Here is a 23195-nt window from a genome sequence, read left to right as displayed (position 1 = left end):
TCTTCTGAGGTACCTCTAGGTGTATTCTAATTGCCAACCTTTCCGTGCGCAGCTATGTGCCCCCATTTTTTCACATTAGGAAGCAGCGGTTTCCCGGTAGGCCCCAGAAACCAAGGTCACTCTGCTGCCTGATTTCAGCTCTTCCCTGCCAAGGCTGTCAGCATTCCCTAATCTCCCGACAGACACAAGGGAAGCCGCCTGCATCTTCCCTTCTGCTGGGAAGAGTAGGAAGCAAAATGGCTTTGTGATTGTAAGAAATGGAGACATAATTAGCTCTTTTTCCTTCCAGGCAATAAAGATTTTTTTCTCCAAGGAATGCCCCAAATTAACAAACTGTTTGAGAAAGTTTGTATTTCCTTCTCTTAGCTTACTTAAGATCCATAGATGCAGAAATCACATTAAAGGGGTAAGAAATTTTAAAAAAAGAAATTTTAAAAAAGGGGTAAGAAATATTCATGGTTTATTGTTGATATAACAAGATAACATATTACATGATTGAAGTTAGAATGGGCTTCATCTACCTGGTGTCCATTAGGGAGGAAACTCTGGTGCCCCCCACCCCCAACTCATGGAACTCCTCCTCCACCAGGCCATACACAATCCTTAGTCATGTTTATTATAAAGTTTAATCATAGAATAGTATTATAAAGAATCACGGATAAATAGAAAATCGTAAATAAACCACATTTGTAAATTAGCTCAATGTAATGTTTCTTAGATTATCTGAATACTGAAAGTAAAGTTCTTTTGTAAAGTCTTCCTACATTACTTATAATAATGCTATAACATTATTATAAGCCACTGAGTGGAAGCCTTTAAAAATTCTCCAGCTTTTCCTTTACTATTTCATTCTTAGAAAATATTACTGTATTGATATAGATTCACAAATATTAATTACCACAACACGATCACAAAAACATTAGAAAATTTGACAAAATCAACAACTTAGAAAAGCAATGGCAATAAGGAAGACACCAGAGTGTGCTGCAGCACAGGCAGGTGGAACCACATGATTTGAAGCAAAACTGTCATTTTAATGGGTATAAGAAAATAGTGGCATCTCTCACCAAAGTATATGAAAGCTCCACAAAATAAATTAGCAAGAGTTTTAGCCTTTTAGATATACTGATGTGTCTCAGGGCAGGCTGATGAAAATGGTCATTTTGTTATTAAAACTAACTACAGGGATACTTTTGTTTAAAAGACATCAGTTTCTGCTGAAACACACATGAAAAGTTTGACAAACAGTCATGTGGATGTCACCCCTCTGTCAGAATCACCAGGTTGGTCTGGATCCTCTGTGCCTCCCTAGTGAAATCTTTTATTTGAGAGATCCTTTGGATACTTTGTCCCATAAGCTATAAGGATTATGGAATCCATAACTATTTTTTCTATCAAAGTTGTTTTGTTTTGTTTAACATTTGGAAAGCTCATAGATGTTTTCAAGATAGAACCACAAACCCCATGAAATGGTATGAAAAAACCAACATTTAAAAAATGTGTCTATATTGTGAGTTTATGGCAGTCAAAGGATTCCAAAATGAGTTCATGAACTAAACAGACTGAAAACTTCTACTTTATAATAGCTATGGAGGTTTTTAAATTTGTCAATTCATTTGTAAGTCATTTCACATTATCTTTGGGTGTTTCTTCAAAGTTGGCATTTGAAATCCAAACGTGTAATCATCAAAGCTACCTTTTAGGAACTACACAATGCCTAGTTCATACCACAACATTTATTTCAGTTGCACAATTTTGAGATGTGTTTCTTGCAACTGACAAGCAGAAAAGACTAACTATAAACTCAACTCAATTTCACTCTGATGATTGTAGATCTTGAGCAGCTGACTAAAATGGAATTCTCTGAAGCAGCTCCCCTATTCCCTTCTGTCTGTGGCCCAGGACCTGAGTGGACAAAGATGGTTATAGCTGATCACCCATTAGGTTGCTGGGACAGTGGGCCCGAAGGAACACAATAACCGTATCTGAGGCTTGTGGGCAGAGCCCTGTCTTATTAAATAGAGATGAGGTTCTCTGCCCTCCAGGTATTTGCCAACTAGCTGGAAAGATAAAAGATGCTCACAAGACAGAAATATGCACTTCTGTAGGCCTGGGTTTTTAGGCCACTCTACTGACTAGGAAAACGAGAAAATGTATATAAGATTGACCACCGGAACACAAAATCCCTGTGGCTAACACTTGCCCTTGACTTTGTCATTATCATGATCTCCCTATGAATTTACGGATAGGTTATAGTTGATTTGTCAGTTCAATCTGCCTTTGAAAAAGTCCAGATTGTTTTAAAAGATAAATTTGGGAGGTAAAATCGCAGGACTGAAATACATTTTGGGATTAAAAATGCACATTTGTTTTTCTAGAAGTCAATTTGCTTAAATTCAGAGAGTTGTCCGCCATCTACACAATGCGTTTTGTTTGTCGCAGTCTTCCGCTGACAAGCTGATAAAGAAAGTTTTCTTTCCTGTAAGGTAGAGAGAGAGAGAAAAATGAAACACACTTCTTTATATACACACATACATAATTCAGGATAGATGGTTTTTGGTTTTTTTAAAACACTATCAGAATAGGTGCGTTAAATCTTGATAAGCTTTGTAAAATTTATGGAGGTGTCCCCTTCATGGCCTGATGTGAGTTATGAAATCTAATTTTTTTTCATAGCTCTGTGATAAAATTTTATCAATGTTATAAAAGGGGTCTTTACTAAGAGTGACCGGAAATCTGAACTATCTGGCCAGGCAATAAAAACACATTTCTCAGCTGCAAAGTGTCAGACAAGCAAGGTTCAACAGAGATGGATCGATCAGCCTTCCTTTTTCAGTTGAGTGCATTCACTTTACCTCATAGGATAATAGTTTTTTTTAATAGTTTTTCCATTAAAATCAAACTTCAGTGTTAGAAAGACATAAAGGAGAGAGAGAGGCATGCTTTCCAGAAAGAAAAAAAAAAGAGTTGTGATCTTTAATAGCAGACGTTCGCACTCAGAGAAAACGCTTACCTGAATGAGGTTGGTGCCTTTTGTCAGTGGTCTCTACAGCCGTAAGAGCAGGGCAAGAGCTCGAGTGGGACCCTTGCTGCCTCGCCGTGTTCTCACAAAGGGTCAGGGCCACACTCATACAGAGCAATGTGCCTCCCGCTGTGAGCTGAGTTTGCCTTGCCTACCCTAGCTGTCAGTACGGAGAGCCTTCAAGTACACACAGTCATTCCTTGAATGCATCCAGGAGACCCACTTTTAGAATTACCTACTCAATACAAACATCAATCTGTGGCATTCGATAGCATACAAAACTTTACAACGAATTTCTAGGGTGGTGCAGGAGCAAAATCATGGGTTAGCCTCGCTGAATCCAAGTCCAGTTCTGCCAGTATTGGTTGCTGGCTTTGGTCAAGATAATGCTACCTCTCAGAAACTCAAGCACCCCATTTTGTAAAAGGGTGGGGGGGAGTAGAACTAGAAGAAATATCAGCTTCACAGGGTGGTCAGCAAGGAGCCAGGATGGAGTAGTGGTGACACATTAAGCTGCTAAGTGCAAGGTTAGCCGTTCAAAACCACCAGCCACTTCTCAGGAGAAAGTAGAGGTTTTCATAAAGAGTACAGTCTCAGGGGCAGGTCTACCCTGTCCTGTGGGGTTGCTATGAGTCAGCATCAACTCGATGTCAGTGAGGGTTTTGTTGTTGTTGTTGTTGTTTGTTTCTTTTTTAGGGTGGTCAGATAGAGTAAAGACCAGTTGCTGTGAAGTCAATCCTGACTCATACAAACCCTGTGCACATCAACAGGGCTACACGCAATGGCTGACTTTTTTGGAAGTAGATTGACAAGCCTTTCTTCTGAGAGCACTCTGGGTTGACTTTAACCTCCAACATTTCAGTTAACAGTCAAACGCCTGGACCCAGGGTAGACCCAGGAGGAATAATAAAACAGGTAACACAATGTGAAAGTCCTGCATGGTGCAGAGAATATGCTGACAGCCTGAACGTTTCAGTGCCTTTCTCTGTTTCTTGTCTCATCTGACTGTATCTCCAGGGACTTGAAGCAATAAGACTCAACTCAACTTCTGACTCCAAGACTCTCGATCTTTCCCTAGAGGGCACCTTCCAGCCTAGGGCTTCTCTCTACTGTTGTGAGGATGGTATTTGGCTTTGAGGTGAAGATAATCCCTAATGAACACCAGCAGAAAGGCTCTTCCAATGAGGAAGGCAGGCATCCAGGAATCAGCTGGAATTATGACTGTAACACTATTGATGCCCAGTCATATTCTGCTATTGAATCAGAATTAGATTTTTTTCAAGTGAACAAAACAAAACAAATTGTTTTGTTATTTGAGAATATACACAGCAAAGCATACACCTATTCAGTGGTTTCTGCCTGTACAGTCCAGTGATGTTGATTACATTGACTTATGGCACCATGCTCACCTTTCGGGACTTGTTTATCCCCAATTCACATAAATTCACTGCCCACTCACATTCCTGTCTAATCTTTTGACTTGATCTTGTCACTTTGATTCCACATAGATCATTCTGCAAAGAGTATATGTTCAAAGCAGACATCTTTGAGTAGCTGAACTATCATTTGGTTTTAAAAGACTTCAGGGCATAGTTTTGGTTTAGGTTTGAAAGCTGACTTCTGGGCGTTAACTTCAGGTGTTGGTCCAGCCCCCATGGCTCCATGAACCTGGAGTCTGTGACAATTGGACATTCTATTCTGCATTTCCCTTCCTCTTGCCTAAGATTCTTCTAGAGCATATTTGATCAAAATGTTTAATAATGCTAGATCAGTTCTTCTACTCTGATCGCAAAGGAGGCCATTGTTTATGGAAGCAATGAGTTACACATTCCACAACGTCCTCCTCTTTATGGCTCTCCTTCCTCTGTCACTTCTAGGCAAATAGAGAGCCAATGGCCATGCCTTGGCTGGGTGCTTGCAAGCTTCCAGGGCTCCAGGCACTAGAACAGAAGCACTAGACACATTATTAGGACAGTTAACTGGATGTCCCACAAAACCATGACAATTAAAATTCCAAACCAAGGAACCGAAACCCCTGAGATTCGGGATTGGACAGAGACAGGCTCAGTCGCTACTCTTTATTGTGGTTGTAAATATCTCGCACAACTTTTTCCAGGTCAACCTTTTACACGTTACTCACAGCGATTACAATAATAGGCCATACAAACCTACCCTTAAAGTGAGTTTTCCACCACCATTAATTCCTACTTTCCTCTTTCTTCCAACGCCTAGTAATCATTAATACACTGCGGTCTTTATGCATTCGCCTTTCCTCGTCTTTTTAAATAAGTGTCCTTCTGTGACTGACTGATTGCAATCAGTCTTCAAGCTCTATCCATAGTGCAGCATGCATCAAGACTTTCTGCTCCGGGCTGAGTCCTTTCCTACTGCACGGATCAGCACAGTTTACTTAGCCATTCAGCTACTACTGATGGTTATTTGTAACTTTTGACTATTATGAATAGTGCCCAATGCATACAAGTGCCCAATGGTGTACAACCCTTTCGAGTCTCTGTTTTCTGTCTTTGAGCCTAAGAGTGGCCATGTGTCATTTCTATTTTTAGGTTTTTGCAGAACCACCACCGTTTCCCACAACAGTGGGACCATTTTGCATCCCTAGCAGGGATAGGGTTTCGATTTCTTTACATCTTCACTCGCACGTGCTATTTTGGAGGATTTTGTTTGTTTTGTAATCTTAGTCATTCTGTCAGGAGTGAAAGGGTTCCTCATTCTGGTTTTGATTTGCATCTCTTTGATGGCTACTGATACTGGGAAACTTTTATGTCTTTGGCAACCACCTCAGGATCCTCTTGGTTAATATGTTTATACAAGTTCCTTGTCCATTGGATTCTTTGTCTTTATTCCTTGTCCATTTGTATTTTTGTTGTTAGGTTGCCAATGTTTTATATATATATTTTGGTTATGAGATCCTTATTGGATACATGGTATCGGAAGTTATTCTCGAGAAGGTAGCTTTTCTTTTCACTTTTTCGGTGAAGTCTTTTAATAAACAAGGCTGTTAATTTTTATGCAGGCCATTCGTTTATTGTGTCATTGCTATTGTGCTTTTGTTACAAGTGAGGCCCAATAGTGTTGCCCTTGCAGTGTCTTCTAAGAATTTAATGGTTTTTGTGTGTAGAGTTAGGTTCTTAATCCACTTTGAATTTTTTCTAGTGTATGAAGTGAGGCATGGCTCCTGTTTCACTTTTCTGCTTATGGAAATCCAGTTCCACGTTTCCCAATATTGCTTATTGAGGCGACTTCTTTCCCTACTATATAAAGCACCATTGTCATAAGTCAGTTGAGTGTTTGATCTGCGTTTTGTTTTTTCCTGGATCCTCAATTCAATTTCATTGGTCTACATGCCTGTTTTATACCAATATCACACTGTCTTGATCATACCATGTCATGTCGCTATACCACATGTTGTAAAACCAAGGAGTGTGAGTCATCCTACTTTCTTCTCTTTCAATAGTGCTTTAACTCTTAGGCACCCCTTGCCATTCTGAATAAAGTTAAGGATTGTTTTTTTCCATTCTTGTAAAGAAGGCTGTTGGAATTTTGATAAGGATTGTGTTGAATTTATAGATGGTTTTGGGTCGTATCGACATCTTAACAATATTGTCTTCCAACCCAAGACAGAGAAGAGCTGTCCATTTACTTGTCTTCTTTAATCTCTTTCAGCAATGTTTTATAATTTTCACTGTGTAAGATCTTTGTGCCTCTGGTTAGACTTATTCCTCAGTACTTGATTATTTTAGCTTCTACTGTAAATGGAGTTGCTTCTCTGATTTTCAGTTTGGAGTTCTTATTGCTGGGGTACAGAAACTGCAGGACTGGATTTTTAAAGCTGGGTATAACTTTAGAAATGGAAGAGTGCATCCTTTTTGTGCTATAGAACAAGGAAGTAGCAGCTCCGTCAGCACGGAGTCCGAAGTTGTCTTGAATACCAGTCAATGTCCTTCCCTTCTTTACCAGTGTTCTTATCACCCAGACGGTCAGCACAAGAATACAAAAACCTGAACAAACCCAGAGACATCTAGAACATCCTCAGAGTAAATCTTTGCCACTGAAGAGTAGTGTGGCTTTGATGCAATCAAGATCCTTCCTACTTCTCCAGTGCTTGGACCAAGTCAAGGCTGTCAGCTCTCAGAGGCTGGCAAGGGAGAAGAGGTGATAATGGAAGGAATCTGACCAGAATCTTATCTCAAAAGAGAGGTGCAGACATATTTCCACACATATCCCTGCAGCAAAATGGAAAGTGAAGCGGAAGAATAAAACACATTCCCTCATTCTTGGAAGAGGCCCTGATCAATGGAAGAGATCTTATCAATGGAAAAAGATATTGGAAATCATGAAATGGGCAGGGGAGAAAGACAGGATATTCATATAACCCCATAAGAGCACAGCATCAAGTCTGGGGTGCTGGAATTCACAGACTCGAAGAGAGGAGGTACACAACCGAGGACCAGCCAGTAACAGAAGACCTGCCAGAAAACCAGTTGGAGGTAGGAGGTCCACCTTTCGCACAACATAAGGTTCGGCTTTACATTCTGCCAAGCCTTTTCCACTAGCAAAGGGTCCTTTGGACTTCTTTTCCAAAGTATCCCTCTTCAATAAACTTCTTTCTGTTCCCACATTGGCTCTGACTCTGGTCTGAATTTTATCCCTGGCCTGAAATCTTTCTTACGGGCAGGATAAGAACCAAGGAATGGAAAGGCTTGAAATGCTGAACCTCTTCCCGGTGACAAGGTGAAGGTGGAGTTCCAACTGGCACGATGACTAGAAATCATTTAGTGTAGGGGAGGGCACGTGAGTGCTTCCTTCCCATCTATTGTTTGAAGGGGATGAAGTTGGCTCATCTCGGGCCCTGGGACCTAGAAGATCCTGAAAGAACTCTTGGCAACTTTAAAGTGGGCAGAGGGAAGGAGGGGCAATGACTCTTGTTTGGAAATCTCTTAAATTTGCTGGCTCCCATTTACATGCTGTTTCTGGCAGCAGAGACCAGTCTGGGTCACCTCTGTGGCACCGAGTAAAGAAGCTGAACATGATGACTTTTTCAGACAAATGTTTAACTGTCCTGTGATTACCTATGACACCACAGGCCAAAGTCACAGCAATCTAACCTGAAAGTGAGCTTACTTTGCTTTTTGATTTATGGAATGAGAATTCTAGGTGCTCTGTGGGACTAATTTAATAGGAAACATTCAGATGTCTGCCTCATAATACCATTCATCTTTCTGTAGCCTGCCTTCACCAGGGGGCATGTGGTTCATAGAGCAGGCTCTCCCTTCTCACTCACAAATCACCACACTTCTGAAAAGGGGTGACATGTCTTCCCCCACAAGCCAGGCAGCCTCGGCAGAGGCAGTCAAGCAGTTAAGGGTCTGTCTGGGCTCTAATTCGAGAAGGGTGTTCCTTCGTCAACCAGATTTCAGGAGTATTTTGAAAGTTATAGTTGTTAAAGAAGGAGGCACCATCAACATCACATTGATTTGACTTTTGATAAAGGAGATGTTGGGCTGTGCTGTCTTATCGCCAAATGTATTACTTGTTTTATAAGAAGGTAATATGATGTTCTTAGGATTGACGTATAAGCAAAATAAAATTTTACCCAAAAGCCCGGCTCTGATCCAGTATGTGTCTATATAAGGTCATTCAAAGCATTAAAAAAAAAAAGAGGAAGAACATTAACCAACATGTTAGCTTAAATTTTATATTCAAGAATGGCTGCTATATACTAAGGAATATATAAACCCTGGGAATTCAAGAATAAGCAAACCTGGCCTGAGTTTCCAGGAGGTTCCAGGCTACTGGAAAAATAGTCTGTCTCTGTGGGTCAGAATAGACTGGACGGTGGTGCGTTTGAGTGGTAAGTCTGTGATTGAGCCCGCGGAGGAAGTGCAGGCAAGGGCGTTCCTGACACAGTCCAGCATGAGGAGTGGTCAAGGAAGCTTTCCTGAGAATGTGACAATGGGGAGAGGATGTGCAAAGGTGTGTCCACACAGCACACAGACAATTCGGAGGTGCTGGAGGAACGTCAGGGAAGGGTGGAGCGTGGAGCTCCGTGAGCACAGGGATGAATCCAAGGCAAACCATACTCCAAAGACTTTGGATTTCATGTGGAAGGATTTGTGCTTTCTCCTGATGACAATAGAAGCGCACTGAAAACTCTTAAACAAGGAAGGATGTGCTATGATATTCATTCTAGAAAGATCATTCTGGTTGCAACTGGGACAAAGAGCTGAGCTGGAACAAAGTAGGGGTAATGCGGCTAATGGGAAAATGAAGAGTCTTATCTGAGAGAGTGATGGCAAGAACCTAAAGTAAGACAGTGTCAATAAGAAACAGAGAAGCCATGCTTGGGATCACACAAGCCGTACGCGGTGATTAACATAACGAGCAAAGAAAGCAACTTCGGTCGGGCCTCCAGCCCTCAATATTCCACTGGAAGACACAAGGAAAGGAATTCATCTAACAGAGTGGTTCTGAGGCCCCCCAAAAAACATAAGCGAAGGCAGGAAACAGAAGCGAGAAGGAGCAGAAGCCATGAGGAGGCAAAGTCATGACCTGGGGTAGATCCGAGTGGCCCCTGGCGAAGAAGACAATCCTCAGGGTAAACGACGTAGCTGCGCAAGGAAGCCAAGCACAGGAACGGCTGGCAAAGAGAGCTGTGACTGCAACAGGCTGCCTGTGCATGTGGAACAGAAACACCAGGAAGCCTGTTTGCCAGACGTCCCCATGTTTTCTCACTTCCTTAAAATACTCACAACAAATCTTCATCCCTAGAAGCAACCTGACGGTGTCTCTGTATCTTTACTCTGAAACAGCTCATCGCATTATGCAATGCCCGTTGTTCTTAGGTGCCATGGAGTTGGTTCCAACTCATAGCGATTCTATATCCAGCAGAACTTACCACTGTCTGGTCCTGTGCCAACCTCACAAGGGTTCCTATGCTTGAGTCCACAGTTGCAGGCAGCCGCTGTTGATTCATCTTGTTCAGAACTTTCCTCTTTTCTTGCTGCCCCAATACTTTACCAAGCATGATGCTTTTCTCAAAGGACTGATCTCTTTTGACACCATGTCCAATACTGTATATGTAAGAGGAAAGCCTCACCATTCCTGCCTCTAAAGAGCACTCTGGATGTAATTCTTTATCCTTTTGGCCATCCATGGTACTTTCCATATCCGTCACCAGTACCATAATGCAAATGCACTGACTATTCTTCAGTCTTCCTTATTCGATGCCTAACTTTTACATGCATATGAGGCAATTGAAAATGGAATGGCTTGGGTCAGGTACACTTTAGTCCTCAAAGTAACATCCTTACTTCTCAACACTTTAAAGAGGTCTTGTGCAGGCAACTCATCTTTTGAGCTCTTGACTGCTACTTCTATGAGCAATGATTGTGAATCCAAGCAAGACAAAATCCTTGACAACTTCGATCTTTTCTCCATTGATCACAATGTCACCAATAGGTCCAGTTGTGAGGATTTGGTCTTCCTAACAGTGAGTTGTAATCCATAATGAAGGCTGCAATCCTTGATCTTCATCCGTGAATGCTTCAAGTCCTCCTCACTTTTAGCAAATAAGGTTGTGTTATCAGCATAGCACAAGTTGTTAATAAGTCTTCCTCCAATCCTGATGTCAAATTCTTCTTCATATAATCCAGCTTCTCTGATGATTTTCTCAGCATACAGATGGACTAAGTATGGTGAGAGGATACAACCCTGACACACACCTTTCCTGATTTTAAGCCACACAGTGTTCCCTTACTCTGTTTGCAAAACTGCCTCTCGATCCATGTACAAGTTCCACATGATCACAACTAAATGCTCTGGAATTCCCATTCTTCTCAAGGCTATCCACAGTTAGTTATGATCCACACAGTTGAATGTCTTGGCATAGTCAAAGAAACGCAAGTAGACATCTTGCTGTTATTCTCTGCTTGGAGCCAGGATCCATCTGACATCAGCAGTGATATATCCCTTATTCCACATCCTCTTCTGAATTAGGCCCGAACCTTTATCAGCTTGCTGGCAATGTTGGATGATCTTCAGCAAAATTTTACTTACATGTGATATCAATGATATTGTTCTATAATTGGAGCATTCTGTTGGGTCATCTTTCTTTGGAATGGATATAAATATGTCTCTCTTCCAGTCAATTGGCCAAGCAGTTGTTTTCCTAATTTCTTGACATAGATGAGTGAGTCTTTCCAGTGCTTCATGAGCTTGCTGAAATTGTTCCATTGTTATTTCATCAATTCCTGGGGCCTTGTTTTTGGCTAATGCCTTCAGTACAGCTTAAACTTCTTCTTTCAGTCCCATTGGTTCTTGTTCGTGTGTATCTCCTGAAATGGTGGAATATCAACCTGCTCTTTTTGGTACAGTGACTCTTTCCATCTTCCTGTTGTGATTCCTTCATCGTTCAGCATTTTGCCCACAGGATCTTTCAATATTGCACTCAAAGCTTAATTTTTTTGATTTAGTTCTTTCCATTTATGATATGCTGAGGATGTTCTTCCTTTTGGGTTTGCTATGTCTCATTCAACTTTTATATTAGTGTGCTAAATGGCTCCCCCTGCACTTTCAAATAAAAATCCAAATTCCTTACCATAGCCTATGACCCTCCACAATCTGGCTTGTGCTCACCTCATCTCATGTCTGTTCCTCCCACTTTCTAGAGCAACACTATCTAAGCCACCACACCTACTGCATTTTACCTCTTTGGGCCCAGCATCTAGAACTCTGCCTGGCTTTTTTGCTTTGTTTTGAACATAAGAGCAAATTAGATTTTAAAAGAAAGGACGTGGCTATTGAGCACTTGGAATACAGCGAGGCAAAATGGATAGGTGCCTTAAGCATAAACATACACAATAGATAGTGAAGCCCAAGAACAAAAAAATAAACATTTCCCTAAAAAAAAAACAAACCTCCTTAATAACTTTTATAGTGAGGCTATTCAGAAATTATAACATTTAGGATATATATTGGATACATTGGACAAGGTAAAATGTTAAAATGTATCTCTGTTGTTCTTTCTACCTTGGCTGAAAACGGGACTACTAGAAAATCTAAAATGACACCTGTGGCTCCCACAGTACTGATAACGAGCAGTGCTGTTTTGGTCCCCGGTCTTCCTTCAGCACCTTGAGTATGGTTGTTTCCTGACTGCTACCTTTGTCTGAGACCCGGTCTCTTGCTTCAGCATTCCTGTCATTGGTTCTCACGCTCCCTATATATCACTTCCTGGAAGCACGCCAGGCATGCATATGTCATCCCCTCAACCCAAGTATTTTCTGACTCAATTTGATTTTGTTCATAAGGTCCTACCACACTTTTTCATTATTTCACTGAAAATGGTGATTTTATTTACTTTGAGTGCACCCTCTCTTCCCCATCCCTTGCTCTACATGCTACCCATGAGCCCCACAGGGCCTGAGACCACCCTGATCCCATTCGCTGTTGCCTGATCAGCACACCTAGAACAATGGCTGGCTATCTATATTTATATGAATGAGTTTTCCCGAAGAGCATTTGTGATTGAATACATCTTGTTCAGCAGCATGTCACATCCCAGAAGCATCTCCCAGGGAAAGGAGGACTCAGGCTTACACATTAACTAGACAGAGAGAGAGCCTGGGAGAAGTGTTCTTCCCAAAGAAAGTACGTAGGTGCTCAATTGAAAAAGGGGCCACATTCTGATAGGAGCCTGGTCCTTAATCTGAGCACTCCCTTTTTGTAAGCATAAAGGACACAACAAAATGCCAGAGAGTTGGTTATTTTCCCAACCCTCAAAATTAATCTGCGCCTTGATGTATGTAGACATTATTCGTGTGACCTTTAAAACAGCAAGATTTGATCAGCACTGAAACAGCTTAATTAACATGGGCAGCTTCAGCCCCTCAAACTCACTTGTTCAGCCTCCCAGTGTCTGGATCTTAATAGCATCTGGGCGGTTAACCCCAATCTAGAAAGCTTTCCATCATTTCTTAAGAAAATGGTGATAAGAAAACATGAGGATACAGATTCGACTCAAAGCCTCCTATGCCCAACAAATGCCTTTTGCCCAGAAAGGTAAATGGTAGGCAAGGTTCTAGAAACTGGCAGATATCTTTGGGCCGTGCCCAGCTAAGAGCAAACTATGCTTCCTTGAAAGGCACACAGCCCAGGGGGCAGCTTCTCCCAGGTGCTCAGGCACCACTTTTCTTCCCAGGGGCTTGTCACAATGCAGATTCCCTGCTCCACCTCTGACCAAAGGAATCGGACTCTCTGGGGCGGAGCCTGGAAACAGGCAGTTGATTGCAGCGTTGCTTGCACACACTGAACTTGAAGAACCGTGTTAGGGAAGAAGTCTTTGCTGGTCCACAGAGTGCTCCGGAGAGGACTACTTTAAGGGAGAGGTGGGAAGAGAAAAGCCAGGAGGACTGCAGTGAGAAGGTGAGAAGGAGCGATGGGAGCAAGTGCCCAAATTGAAAGGAGAAATCCACATCATCAAGTCTTCTGTTTGGGGGCATTGTCCCTAGGAGTTCTGGGAGTCCCCGCAGCATTATCCTGCAGTTATGTAAGGACCACATGCCCGGGGCATTACCCCTAGGAGTTCTGGGAGTCCCCGCAGCATTATCCTGCAGTTATGTAAGGACCACATGCCTTGGGATGACTTCCTTCCAAGCACGGCTGCTAGTGGTGGTGCCTAGAGACCGACGGACCAACCAGCTCAGTGGGTCTGACATTCCTAAGCATCGCACCCGAGCTAAAAATCCATTATTAATCCCCATCTTCTAAAATTCTCCCCCCGGACACCCAGCCAGTACCCCCGAATCAGTCAGATGCCAATGTGCCTGGGGCCAACGCAAGAGCAGCAACCAGCCCAGCGAGACGACTGAGGCTGCCAGGAGGAGGCTTCAAAACATTTGTGGGAAAGCAGAATGAAAAGAGAATGCAATTTGCCCATAAACCTTTTTGCAGCCCCTTATGTATTTGCTCCCAGGCTGAGAGGCAGGTTGACAGCAGAGAGTGAACAGTAGGTCCTTCCATTCAAAATCATCGCTTTGCTCACAAAACAAATCACCTTTTAGCCTCTTCCCTTTTTGCCTCCCCCAGCACACTCAGTGACATCACGGGCACAAGCACTTCCTCTATTCTCATATTTCTATTTGCACATATGGTGCACGGGGTGACAGCCTAGTGATAGCAGTTTTGTGTTACGGACTCGCAGAGCAAGAAAACATACAGTTGGCAGCAGGCACTCGCCGAAGCCACACTGTACAAGGCCGTGCCGCTCGCTTTCATCCGCACTCTCCGAGAGGTCTCTGTAGATGTTGCTTCACAGTGACTTTACGGCAAAGCAACCCCAGACCACGCCATGTATGCTGGATTCGAGTTGGTTATGTTAGGAACAAGTCGCCGCTCTTCATTTCTCTGTGCCTGGTTATGGGAGGGGAGTGGGTGGGAGGCGGAGCCAAGCAGCCAGACCAGAGCCGGTGATCTAAGGCAAACAACTGCGGATTAGCACTGGGTCTACATTCCACGCACAGGAGACATTTGCACCCGATTTTCTGATGACCTGCAATCACACACGTTCGGTCCGTTGGTTGGTTGGTTGGTTAAATCACTCCTTTCTAAATTATGCCAGAAAAATGTGCTGCCTTGGTGACTCACAGGCATCTCGATGCCACTCAGCGCACCTGGGCTATTATTGAAGGTGAGCTGGGAAACACTGTGACAGTCACTGGCCAGGGTGCCTGCATGATTTCCTGGCAATGGGGTCCAAAGTCTGTGTTTTTCTTTTGTCTTTGTTTGGTTTATCTTCTTGATCATGGAAACAGTATTCATTATTAGTCCTGGTCAAGAAAAAAATGGAAATTCCTATCTACCTCCCTGCGAACTTTGAAGAAGCTCTACAAAGCTTCCCTCTGTATGCTCTATCATTACTTTAGTGTTCTTTTTTTTCAGGGCCAGAAGAGCAGTCAAAAACAAATGTTCCTTATTTATAAATACTGTCAGGTAATCGCACAATGTTTGTCTGACTTTCAGATACACACACACACACACATGCACACACACACACACACACACATTGTAGTTGTTATTTGAAACATGCAACTTTGCTCCAACACCTAATCAGGCAGAAAAAAGCTAGAGGTGGGCAGCAAAATCCAGTTCTCCGGAGGATAATCACAAATACTGGCACACTGTTGATTAACATCTGGATCACCTTAAGGGTGTTTGTGAACCAGCAGGAAATAAATTTCTAGAGAAGGCCATGGGCTAAGAGATGGTGGCCTTAGTACTTAATAATAAATGGTTTTCAGTTGATAGAAAAAAATATTGAAATCTGCCTTATATATACAGTATATATATATATATATATATATATATATATATATATATGAAATTGATTCAAATGTGATAAACATCTCCCCAAAGGAAATTACTGGGTGTATTAAAAGCCTAGGTGGGTTGAACAGAATTTTAAGAGTCTTGGGCTACAGTGCCTGCTGAAGGTAGAGAACTGCTCCCCAACCCAAGTGGCAGCCAACTAAGCAGGAAATAAGGAAAGAGCACGGATGTTCTTCATCTATGTTAACAGTGGCTACAGACTTCCTTGATACCTTGGGCAGGCCCTTGTGTACAGCGCGCGTGTGACTGCCTTGCTGGTAAAATGTGATGTGTTGATGACTGTTATATTACATCTAAAATCCCATTTACTACTAATGGAAAAGTTCAGTTAAGACTTTTGCCTTATGTCTCCTGATGCTTAATAAAGTGTTGTGTGATATTACCAATTTTCGCTTCAGGCATAGTCACAGGCAAGAAGGAAGAACTTCACAAGAATTTGCACATTTGATCCAGGGTGAAATGAGACCATTTTCTTAGCAAATCAGGTTTGCTCCAGCAGCAAAATGACAGGTACCTTTTCACCTAGAGAAATGCTTTGTTTTCAAGGAATTTTGAGGAAGACGAAAGCAAAGCTATGTCTATTGAGGGCATGTGGCCAAGTCCTTTGTAAAGAGAAACACAGTGGATCAGAGTCCTGCCGGTCCACTTTCTGACTGGGAAGAAGTCCTTAATCCTTCTTGTTTAAAAAGAAGAAAAAGGAGAATTAGGTTTGCACACTGCCTTTGTCCCCTGCATGTCATATAGCTGCTTCTGAGTACTTCACATTTCTCACATTGCACAAGTACACAGAACAATGTCTGTACAGGGGCAAACTGCTGCTGATGTAACATGTTCTGAAATTTCACCGCCACGTGCTTTGCTTTGAGTGCTGTTCAAGGCACCAGGGATGTATCCATGCGGTCGTCCTGATCTGCAGACCGGGAGCAGAAGTGATCTGCCTGCCTGCATTAAAGTGGGTGAGAGAGGAGCGAGCTAGGCTAAGCCATTCAGGACACACCTAGCCAGGGTACAATTTATATTCAGAAAGAGCTGTGAGTTGCTTGCAGAATAAGAGAGAGGGGAAGAGCATTTCTCTGAAAAATTTCCACAAGGAAGAGACGCCAAATTTTGATGTGTCAATGATTTTTAAAACAAAAAGGATTCTTTCTTCACCCCAGGAAGAGCCTAAAGGGGAAGTTCTTCTCTTCCTGTCAGACTGCAAGCTAAGGTTGCGAAGGCTTACTCTCAGCCTCTTAGCAAAAAATAAAAATCCCCGTAGGCTTTCTTCCACAACTAGTATATTATCTTCTTCCCCCCAAGTCTCCATTGAGGGACATGGTCTAGGGCCTTTTCTTCCTGACAAATATGTCGGGAATTTCCCAGCTTCTCTCCCATGGACATCTAATCAGGTCCCACAAGGGTCCTAAAGCATTCCTATAGAAACGAGAGAAGTAAAGAGTGATGCGTGTGGCATTTTGTGGCCACCCGACATTTCACTTCCACTCAGTAAATGTAGGATTTGAAAACAGAGGTTTTGAAAATACGGCAACTTGGCCAACCAGACAAAAGTTCCTTGGGATCAAATTGGCTGTTAGGTGGTGACAGAATCTATTTTGTTACCAGATATTATTTCCTTGAGTAACTTGATCCCACTAAATTAACTTTCTATAATTACTAGCAGTTTCCATGTTTCTCTTCCTGTAAGAAAATGCAGATGAGATAGTTACCTTAATGGCATTACTTTGCCTCATTTTATTGGCTTTCCAGGAACAGATGTGAGGCATCAAATGCCAACTACGCAAAATGTATAAGGTAATAGCTTTTTTAAAGACTGCACAGAATTAAACCATTAATAATTATACTGCACCAAGCATCGAGTATGACTAAGTACACAGAAGCTATAACGTTGAAATGTAGCAGGAAATCTCAGGCTTTTCCAGGAATGAATTACCTACCAGAGACAGCAGTTTGGACGGTGGAGACACCATGATGTCTGTGGCTTCAGGGCCCTCCTGCCTTCGGATTCTGGCATAATTTGCTCTGACCTCCATCTGTTGCTTTAATTCTGTTATATATATATGAGAGAGAGGGAGAGAAAGTCAATGCATTCAGAGAAAATAATTAAAAGTCCAGGACGATGAAAAACTTGAAGCTCCTTCAGAAAGCCTTGGGTCCCACTCTGGGCTCTCGTTACACATTGACTTGCTTATCATCTCAGAGATGTGTTGGAATTCTTTGTATTTCTAGAGAATGGTAGTTGCTAGGGAGGGCTTCTTTCCGGGCATGTAACAAAGCCCAGGAGGAAAACTAACCCAAGAGCAGTCTAAAATACTGAATCCACCGGAAAGATGGAAAACACAGCAGTGAGAACTGCTCAGAGTTTATGGCAAATGGCATAAGGTGCTCTTTTCATTCTGATGGGTCTTGTGTGAAAGGATCCGGTCTAACACCATTAGGTTTGTTTGCCACATTTCTGTTTCAAAATTGATTGTCAGTCTTTGATGAGACCCTCCTCATGCTAAATGGGTTCGTATTACATTGCATACATAACATGAGTGACTATGGGACGCTAGCATTGAAACGCATGCACCGTCTTATTTTCTTCCTACATGATGAAGTCAATAGGTCACAGAAAAATAATGAATGGAAGGATGAAATGGTCAGTGAACTAAGTACACATGTGCAAGTGACACTTCTCTCTTGACCTTTTGAAGGCACACTGAATATTCATATTTCCACAAAATGGTGATTTCTAAAGATCCTCTCAAAGAAAACAATGAAGTGGCAAACCATCTAGTCCCATCAGTTTCCAAAGAGCAACTGAAGTAGACAATGCAGCCCAACAGGTATTCCACAGCATCTATCACTTGTTGGAAAGAATTTAGACAGTCGGGGAAGGTAATTAGTACTTTTTATGAAGATAATAAGGGGGGCATACTACCATAAGTAGTTAAATCAATACATCATAACCATGTGGCTATAGACTGCGGGTACAAGATAAACTCTTGTCTACAAGCCTTGTTATGTAGAAGAACAGAGTTGGGTGAATGATGTCTGCATTTCCAGCTTTCTCTCTCCCTTCACGGTTTTTATTGGTGGCAGCCTTGCTTCCTGGAAGGCAGTCAGCATTTCTGTCTGTGTTGTGGACACCCTTTTGGCTAGGCTGCTGGAAACAGACCTTAGCTTTAGTTATCAGATAGGCCAAATGAACACAATGAGACAGGGAGAAGGGTGTCCAAGCAACGGTAGTCTTTCCAAAACATATGAATGAGTGACGACGGACAAGAGATCTGGACTGGAGAGGTGGCACTCGCTACACCAATTGTTTGCTTCGTACGGAATCGTGTGGCAGTCATTTCAAGTGTGTTCATGTTCTTTATTACACTGAAACTCTTTTCAGAGACGACGCCATGGATTATTATTCTTTTATAGGCCATACATTTGAGGAACTTTGAAAACTAGCAACGAATACTGATTGGTACTTAGGAGCCCTTGTGGTGTCGGGCAAGGTCAGCAGTTCAAAACCATCAGCCCTCTCCCCAGGTGAAAAAAGAAACTTTCTACTCTCATAAAGAGTTACAGGCTCAGAAACTCACGGGTGCAGTTCTACCGAGTCACTGTGAGTCGGTCTTGAGAGCAGTGAGTGAGTGTGAATACTGGTTGATAAGAAATCCAGTATCAGCGCCCTGTGTTAAGTAACAATATAGGAAGAGTCAACAAGGGTCATGGTGATGGGTAATCGTGGTCATAAATTAGACTTTCTCCCACTGCGTAGGTGGTATTGGAGGAATATTTGTTGCATCTCTAAGAAAAGTGCTTGACATCCCAACAACTCATTTTCTTTCTATTTGGAGGTATTCATTTTTATAATTTAGTACCATCTGGGCTAAACACAAAGGTATGATTGAAATCAAACTCCATGGACTGCCATTAGGTTGATCATCAGGACACAGTAGATTCTACAAGACACAGTAGAACTGCCCTCGTGGGTTTCCAAGACTGTACATTTTCCCAGAGTAGAAACCCTCACTTTTCTTTGATGGTAGTTTTGAGCTTCTGGCCTTGCAGTTAGCATACCAACATGTACCCCACGATGCCACCCAGGCTCCTCAAAAGTGTGCTCCAGATTGGGACACCTCTTTTATATGTAATATGGAGATAATAATTTTATTTTGACTTCTTAAAAGAAATAATATAGTATTATCATCTTAGGGATACCAGGCAATTTACTTCTTAATCTTTTACTCTCCTTCAAAATGATATCAATATTCTTTAAAATTTACTGAAAATCAAGTCATTGCTAATGCATAACTACTTACTGAAAGGGGGTAAAATTCTTCAAAATAAATAGAGTAAGGGTTAAGAGTCAGTTCAATAACAAATATATGTTCTTTCAAATTTCTGCTATTTATCACACAAAATGATCAAAGAATAGGCAGAGTAATAAAACCAGCATATACTTACTTATTACTAAAGAAAATAAATCTTAATATTATACAGTTACAATTACCAAAACATTGAGGGTTAAATAATTGAAGGTAGCAAGCCAGCGGACCCTTGCTTTCCTCGGGAAATGAGGCCTTGTTAGCAGTTATGCAAATAAGCTCCTTGGATAAAGTTCAAGACGAACTGAACTAAGGTTGAATTCTTTAGACCAGACAGTGTGAACAATGAGATTCTAGTGCATAAATACACAAATTTAATTTTTGACATATGGGAGAAGAAAAATGTGGGGGGAGGAAAAGTTATTTTAAAAATTAATCATAATGGAATATAAAATTTAGTATTTAGGCTCTGTGTGTTTTACTTTTGTAAACACTCAAAAGTTTGCTGTGAAAGAAGTTTTTACCCATACCTTTGTGGGTTACAAAGCCGTATCCAGTGGACACACAGAGGACCATGTCCCGCTCCACGTCTTCCCAGGACTGAATGGGCTCTCCATGTGAGGTGTACAGCATCCTGGCTGGGTGAGGCATTTTCAGTCGAGACGAGCAATCATCAAGCAGCTAAAACACCAAAGGGCAGCCATATTGGAACGTGAATATCACAAATTAAGTATGAAAGAATCAACCCATTGACGAGAACTCTTATCCCAACTTGAGTCTTTCTTAACATAAAACTTTTGGAACTACGTATAGAGGGAGATGGGAGGAAGGGCACCGACTTTTCCCTGATGCGATTAAATGGCGAGAACTTTGGCGCTCTGTGAGAGAGTTTTCCTTGTCGTTCTTGACTTCTTGTGTGACACGTGTCACATGCAGGAGCCTACGGAGCATTGACGCTTCTGTCACGAATCATGAGGACCCTGGACAGGGAGTGTGGTGCTGGCTGCACACCGTCGTGAACATCACTGAATGTAGTATAAACATGATGACAAGATAACTAGTTTGCCGTGTATACTCAGGTAGAACACATTTTTTCAATCCTAAATGTAAGCGCTCTGGATTGAGGATGCAGAGCTGTCACATGAACTCCAATATGTTTAGACTATCCAAGAACGAGAATGATAAGAGCACTGGTTGTGAGGTGGGAGACACCAAGTATGGCCTCTTGTGTGATCTTCTAGAAGTCCAGCCACTTCACACAAAAACAGCTCCCTCAAGTATAAAATGAAAGTTTGAGACTGAGACTGACCCCTGGATCTATGATCAGAAAATCATTTTTGTATTTTATCTGGCAAAATTAAAAACTGTCTGGAGAGGCCTTAGTCAATTTCTGTTAATTCTTGCATTAACTGCTCAAAAGAACACATCTCCAGATGCAAAGTGTCAACAGGACCTGAAAGATTAGTCAACAATCTGCCAAACTACTGAAAGCATTTCCGTCACCGTGTGCATCTTATGTGACAAAATAACAGAAGCACACAGGAAGAAAGGCAGAGATCTCTACATACATTCCTGCATGACTTTTACCTCTCAGAGGGCCAGAAGCCCCATCCCCCAAAATACAGGAGCCAATTAGACACCAGGCCCAAACCACTATCAGTATTTCTTTATTGTCCATCTATTTAGGGACTAGAAGTCACATTAGTGAAGCATGGCAGAGGACAAAATAGGACCCGCAATGGCACTTTGTATCTGGAAAAAGAATCAGTAATATGGAGCAAAAGGACAAGAGGGATTACTGTTGCTGTTTTTAGGTACCATCCAATCAGTTCCGACTTATACCAACCTAGGTGCAACATGATGAAACAGGGCCTTGACCTGCATCAGCACAAATAAGGCTTACTAAAGTGACCAAACACAAAAATAAATTCAAGCATCAATAATATTATACTCACCAAAAATAGATATTTAGAAACTATAGTGTGGAGAAAGGCATTTCAACTAAAAAAGCAACCGGGGGAAAAATATTTAAGAATGTAAGGGCCCTTACTAAAAACTATAAAATTGTACTGAAGGACAAAATGGTAAGACTTGTGTATATAAAAGAATACTATATACCTGTACAAATATAGTATATTGTAAAAGATGCAAATTCTTATGAAATTACAACAATACATGGGGAAGTCGGAAACCATAGGCCTTGGTTATCTACTGCTCCCACCACAGAAATACCACAAGTGGGAGCTTTAACAAAGATCTATTTATTTTCGCACATGTTAGAGGCTAGAAGTCTAAATTCAGAGAACAGAATTCACTTTTATGCCAACAAATATAGTTGAGAAAATTGCTTTGGTCAGTTTTACACAAGAAAAATACTCCATACTGTTTAAAACAAAACAAGGTAAGGACAAAATAATTTAAGAATTAAAAGAATAATTGGATGACCCTTAAGCATTAAAAGCAATGGGGTGGGGGTGGGGTGTCCTCACATTAGCTTCTGTATATTTTGAACATCCCCTTACAGAAGGGTCACAAGGAAGGGACAAGCCAACCAGGGTACACACCAAAGGTATAGCACCAAAGAAACACACAACATTCCTCTGGTTCTTTATGCTTCCTCCCCCCCACTATCATGACCCCAGTCTTACCTTACAAATCCAGCTAGACCAGAGCATGTACACTGGTACAGATAAGAGCTCTCAACACACATAATCCAGGACAGATAACCCCCTCAGGAAATATACATTTATGTATAATATATTTCTAGGATCTCTGTACAATTATGAAGTTGTATCATTGTGATAATAACAAATACATATATATCAATATATATACTAAGATTATATAAACTCTGGTTATTTGTGGATGATAGGACTTTCATTTCCTTTTTGATACTTTTATATCTTTTCTAATGCAATAAATATGTTATAGTTAGAAATTAATACATTTTGTACAAATAATAGAAAAATCAAGTGTTATCTGCACTTTTAGACATTTAGAAAGTACAGACTGCAATAGATTCATAATACTTTCCTTTATGATTTTCACCACCTAAATTTTACTTAACTCTCATATTATTGAGTCAGTGCTGACTCACAGGGATCCTGTAGGACAGAGCAGAACTGCCCTTGCGAGTTTCTGCAATTGTAACTCTTTATCAGAGTAGGAGAAACTCCAGTCTTTCTCCCCAGCGAGGTGGCTGGCAGTTTTGAACCATTGACCTTGCTGTTAGCAACCCAATTCGTAACCGCTACATCACCAGAACTCCTGTACTTTCTATTTCAAAGTACCCTGAGTGTGATAGCTGTTCCTCTGAGCTCTCCTAGACAGATGTATAGAAACCTCTGGGAGGATCTTGTGTAATTTGAAAGGGGGAGTGCAGCGGGACAGCAAGGGAATGGAGCAGCAAGGTCCCCAGAGAATGCTGAAGGCAGACTTTGGGGCCAGGGCATGGTGCCCCAACA

The 23195-nt window shown here is 41.6% G+C and overlaps 1 protein-coding gene across 1 annotated transcript in view; it reads right to left on the bottom strand.

The window, feature by feature from the left end:
• Nucleotides 1–1271: 1271 nt before the first annotated feature.
• Nucleotides 1272–23195, bottom strand: part of DCDC1 (doublecortin domain containing 1) — a 497394-nt gene continuing 475470 nt past the window's right edge. The window contains exons 35-37 of the mRNA XM_045291000.1: nt 20262–20412; nt 17362–17471; nt 1272–2479 (exon numbers count right to left, since the gene is read on the bottom strand). Of these exons, the coding sequence (XP_045146935.1) occupies nt 2375–2479; nt 17362–17471; nt 20262–20412 (366 nt within the window). The 3' untranslated portion in view covers nt 1272–2374. The remainder of the gene's footprint in view (nt 2480–17361; nt 17472–20261; nt 20413–23195) is intronic.

The sequence above is a fragment of the Echinops telfairi genome, unplaced genomic scaffold (assembly GCF_000313985.2).
Source record: "Echinops telfairi isolate 266 unplaced genomic scaffold, ASM31398v2 ScPeMD7_60;HRSCAF=208, whole genome shotgun sequence".
NCBI classification, from domain to species: domain Eukaryota; kingdom Metazoa; phylum Chordata; class Mammalia; order Afrosoricida; family Tenrecidae; genus Echinops; species Echinops telfairi.
The sequence above is the reverse complement of the archived record's forward strand: the minus strand, read 5'-3'. Positions and strand labels throughout refer to the sequence as shown.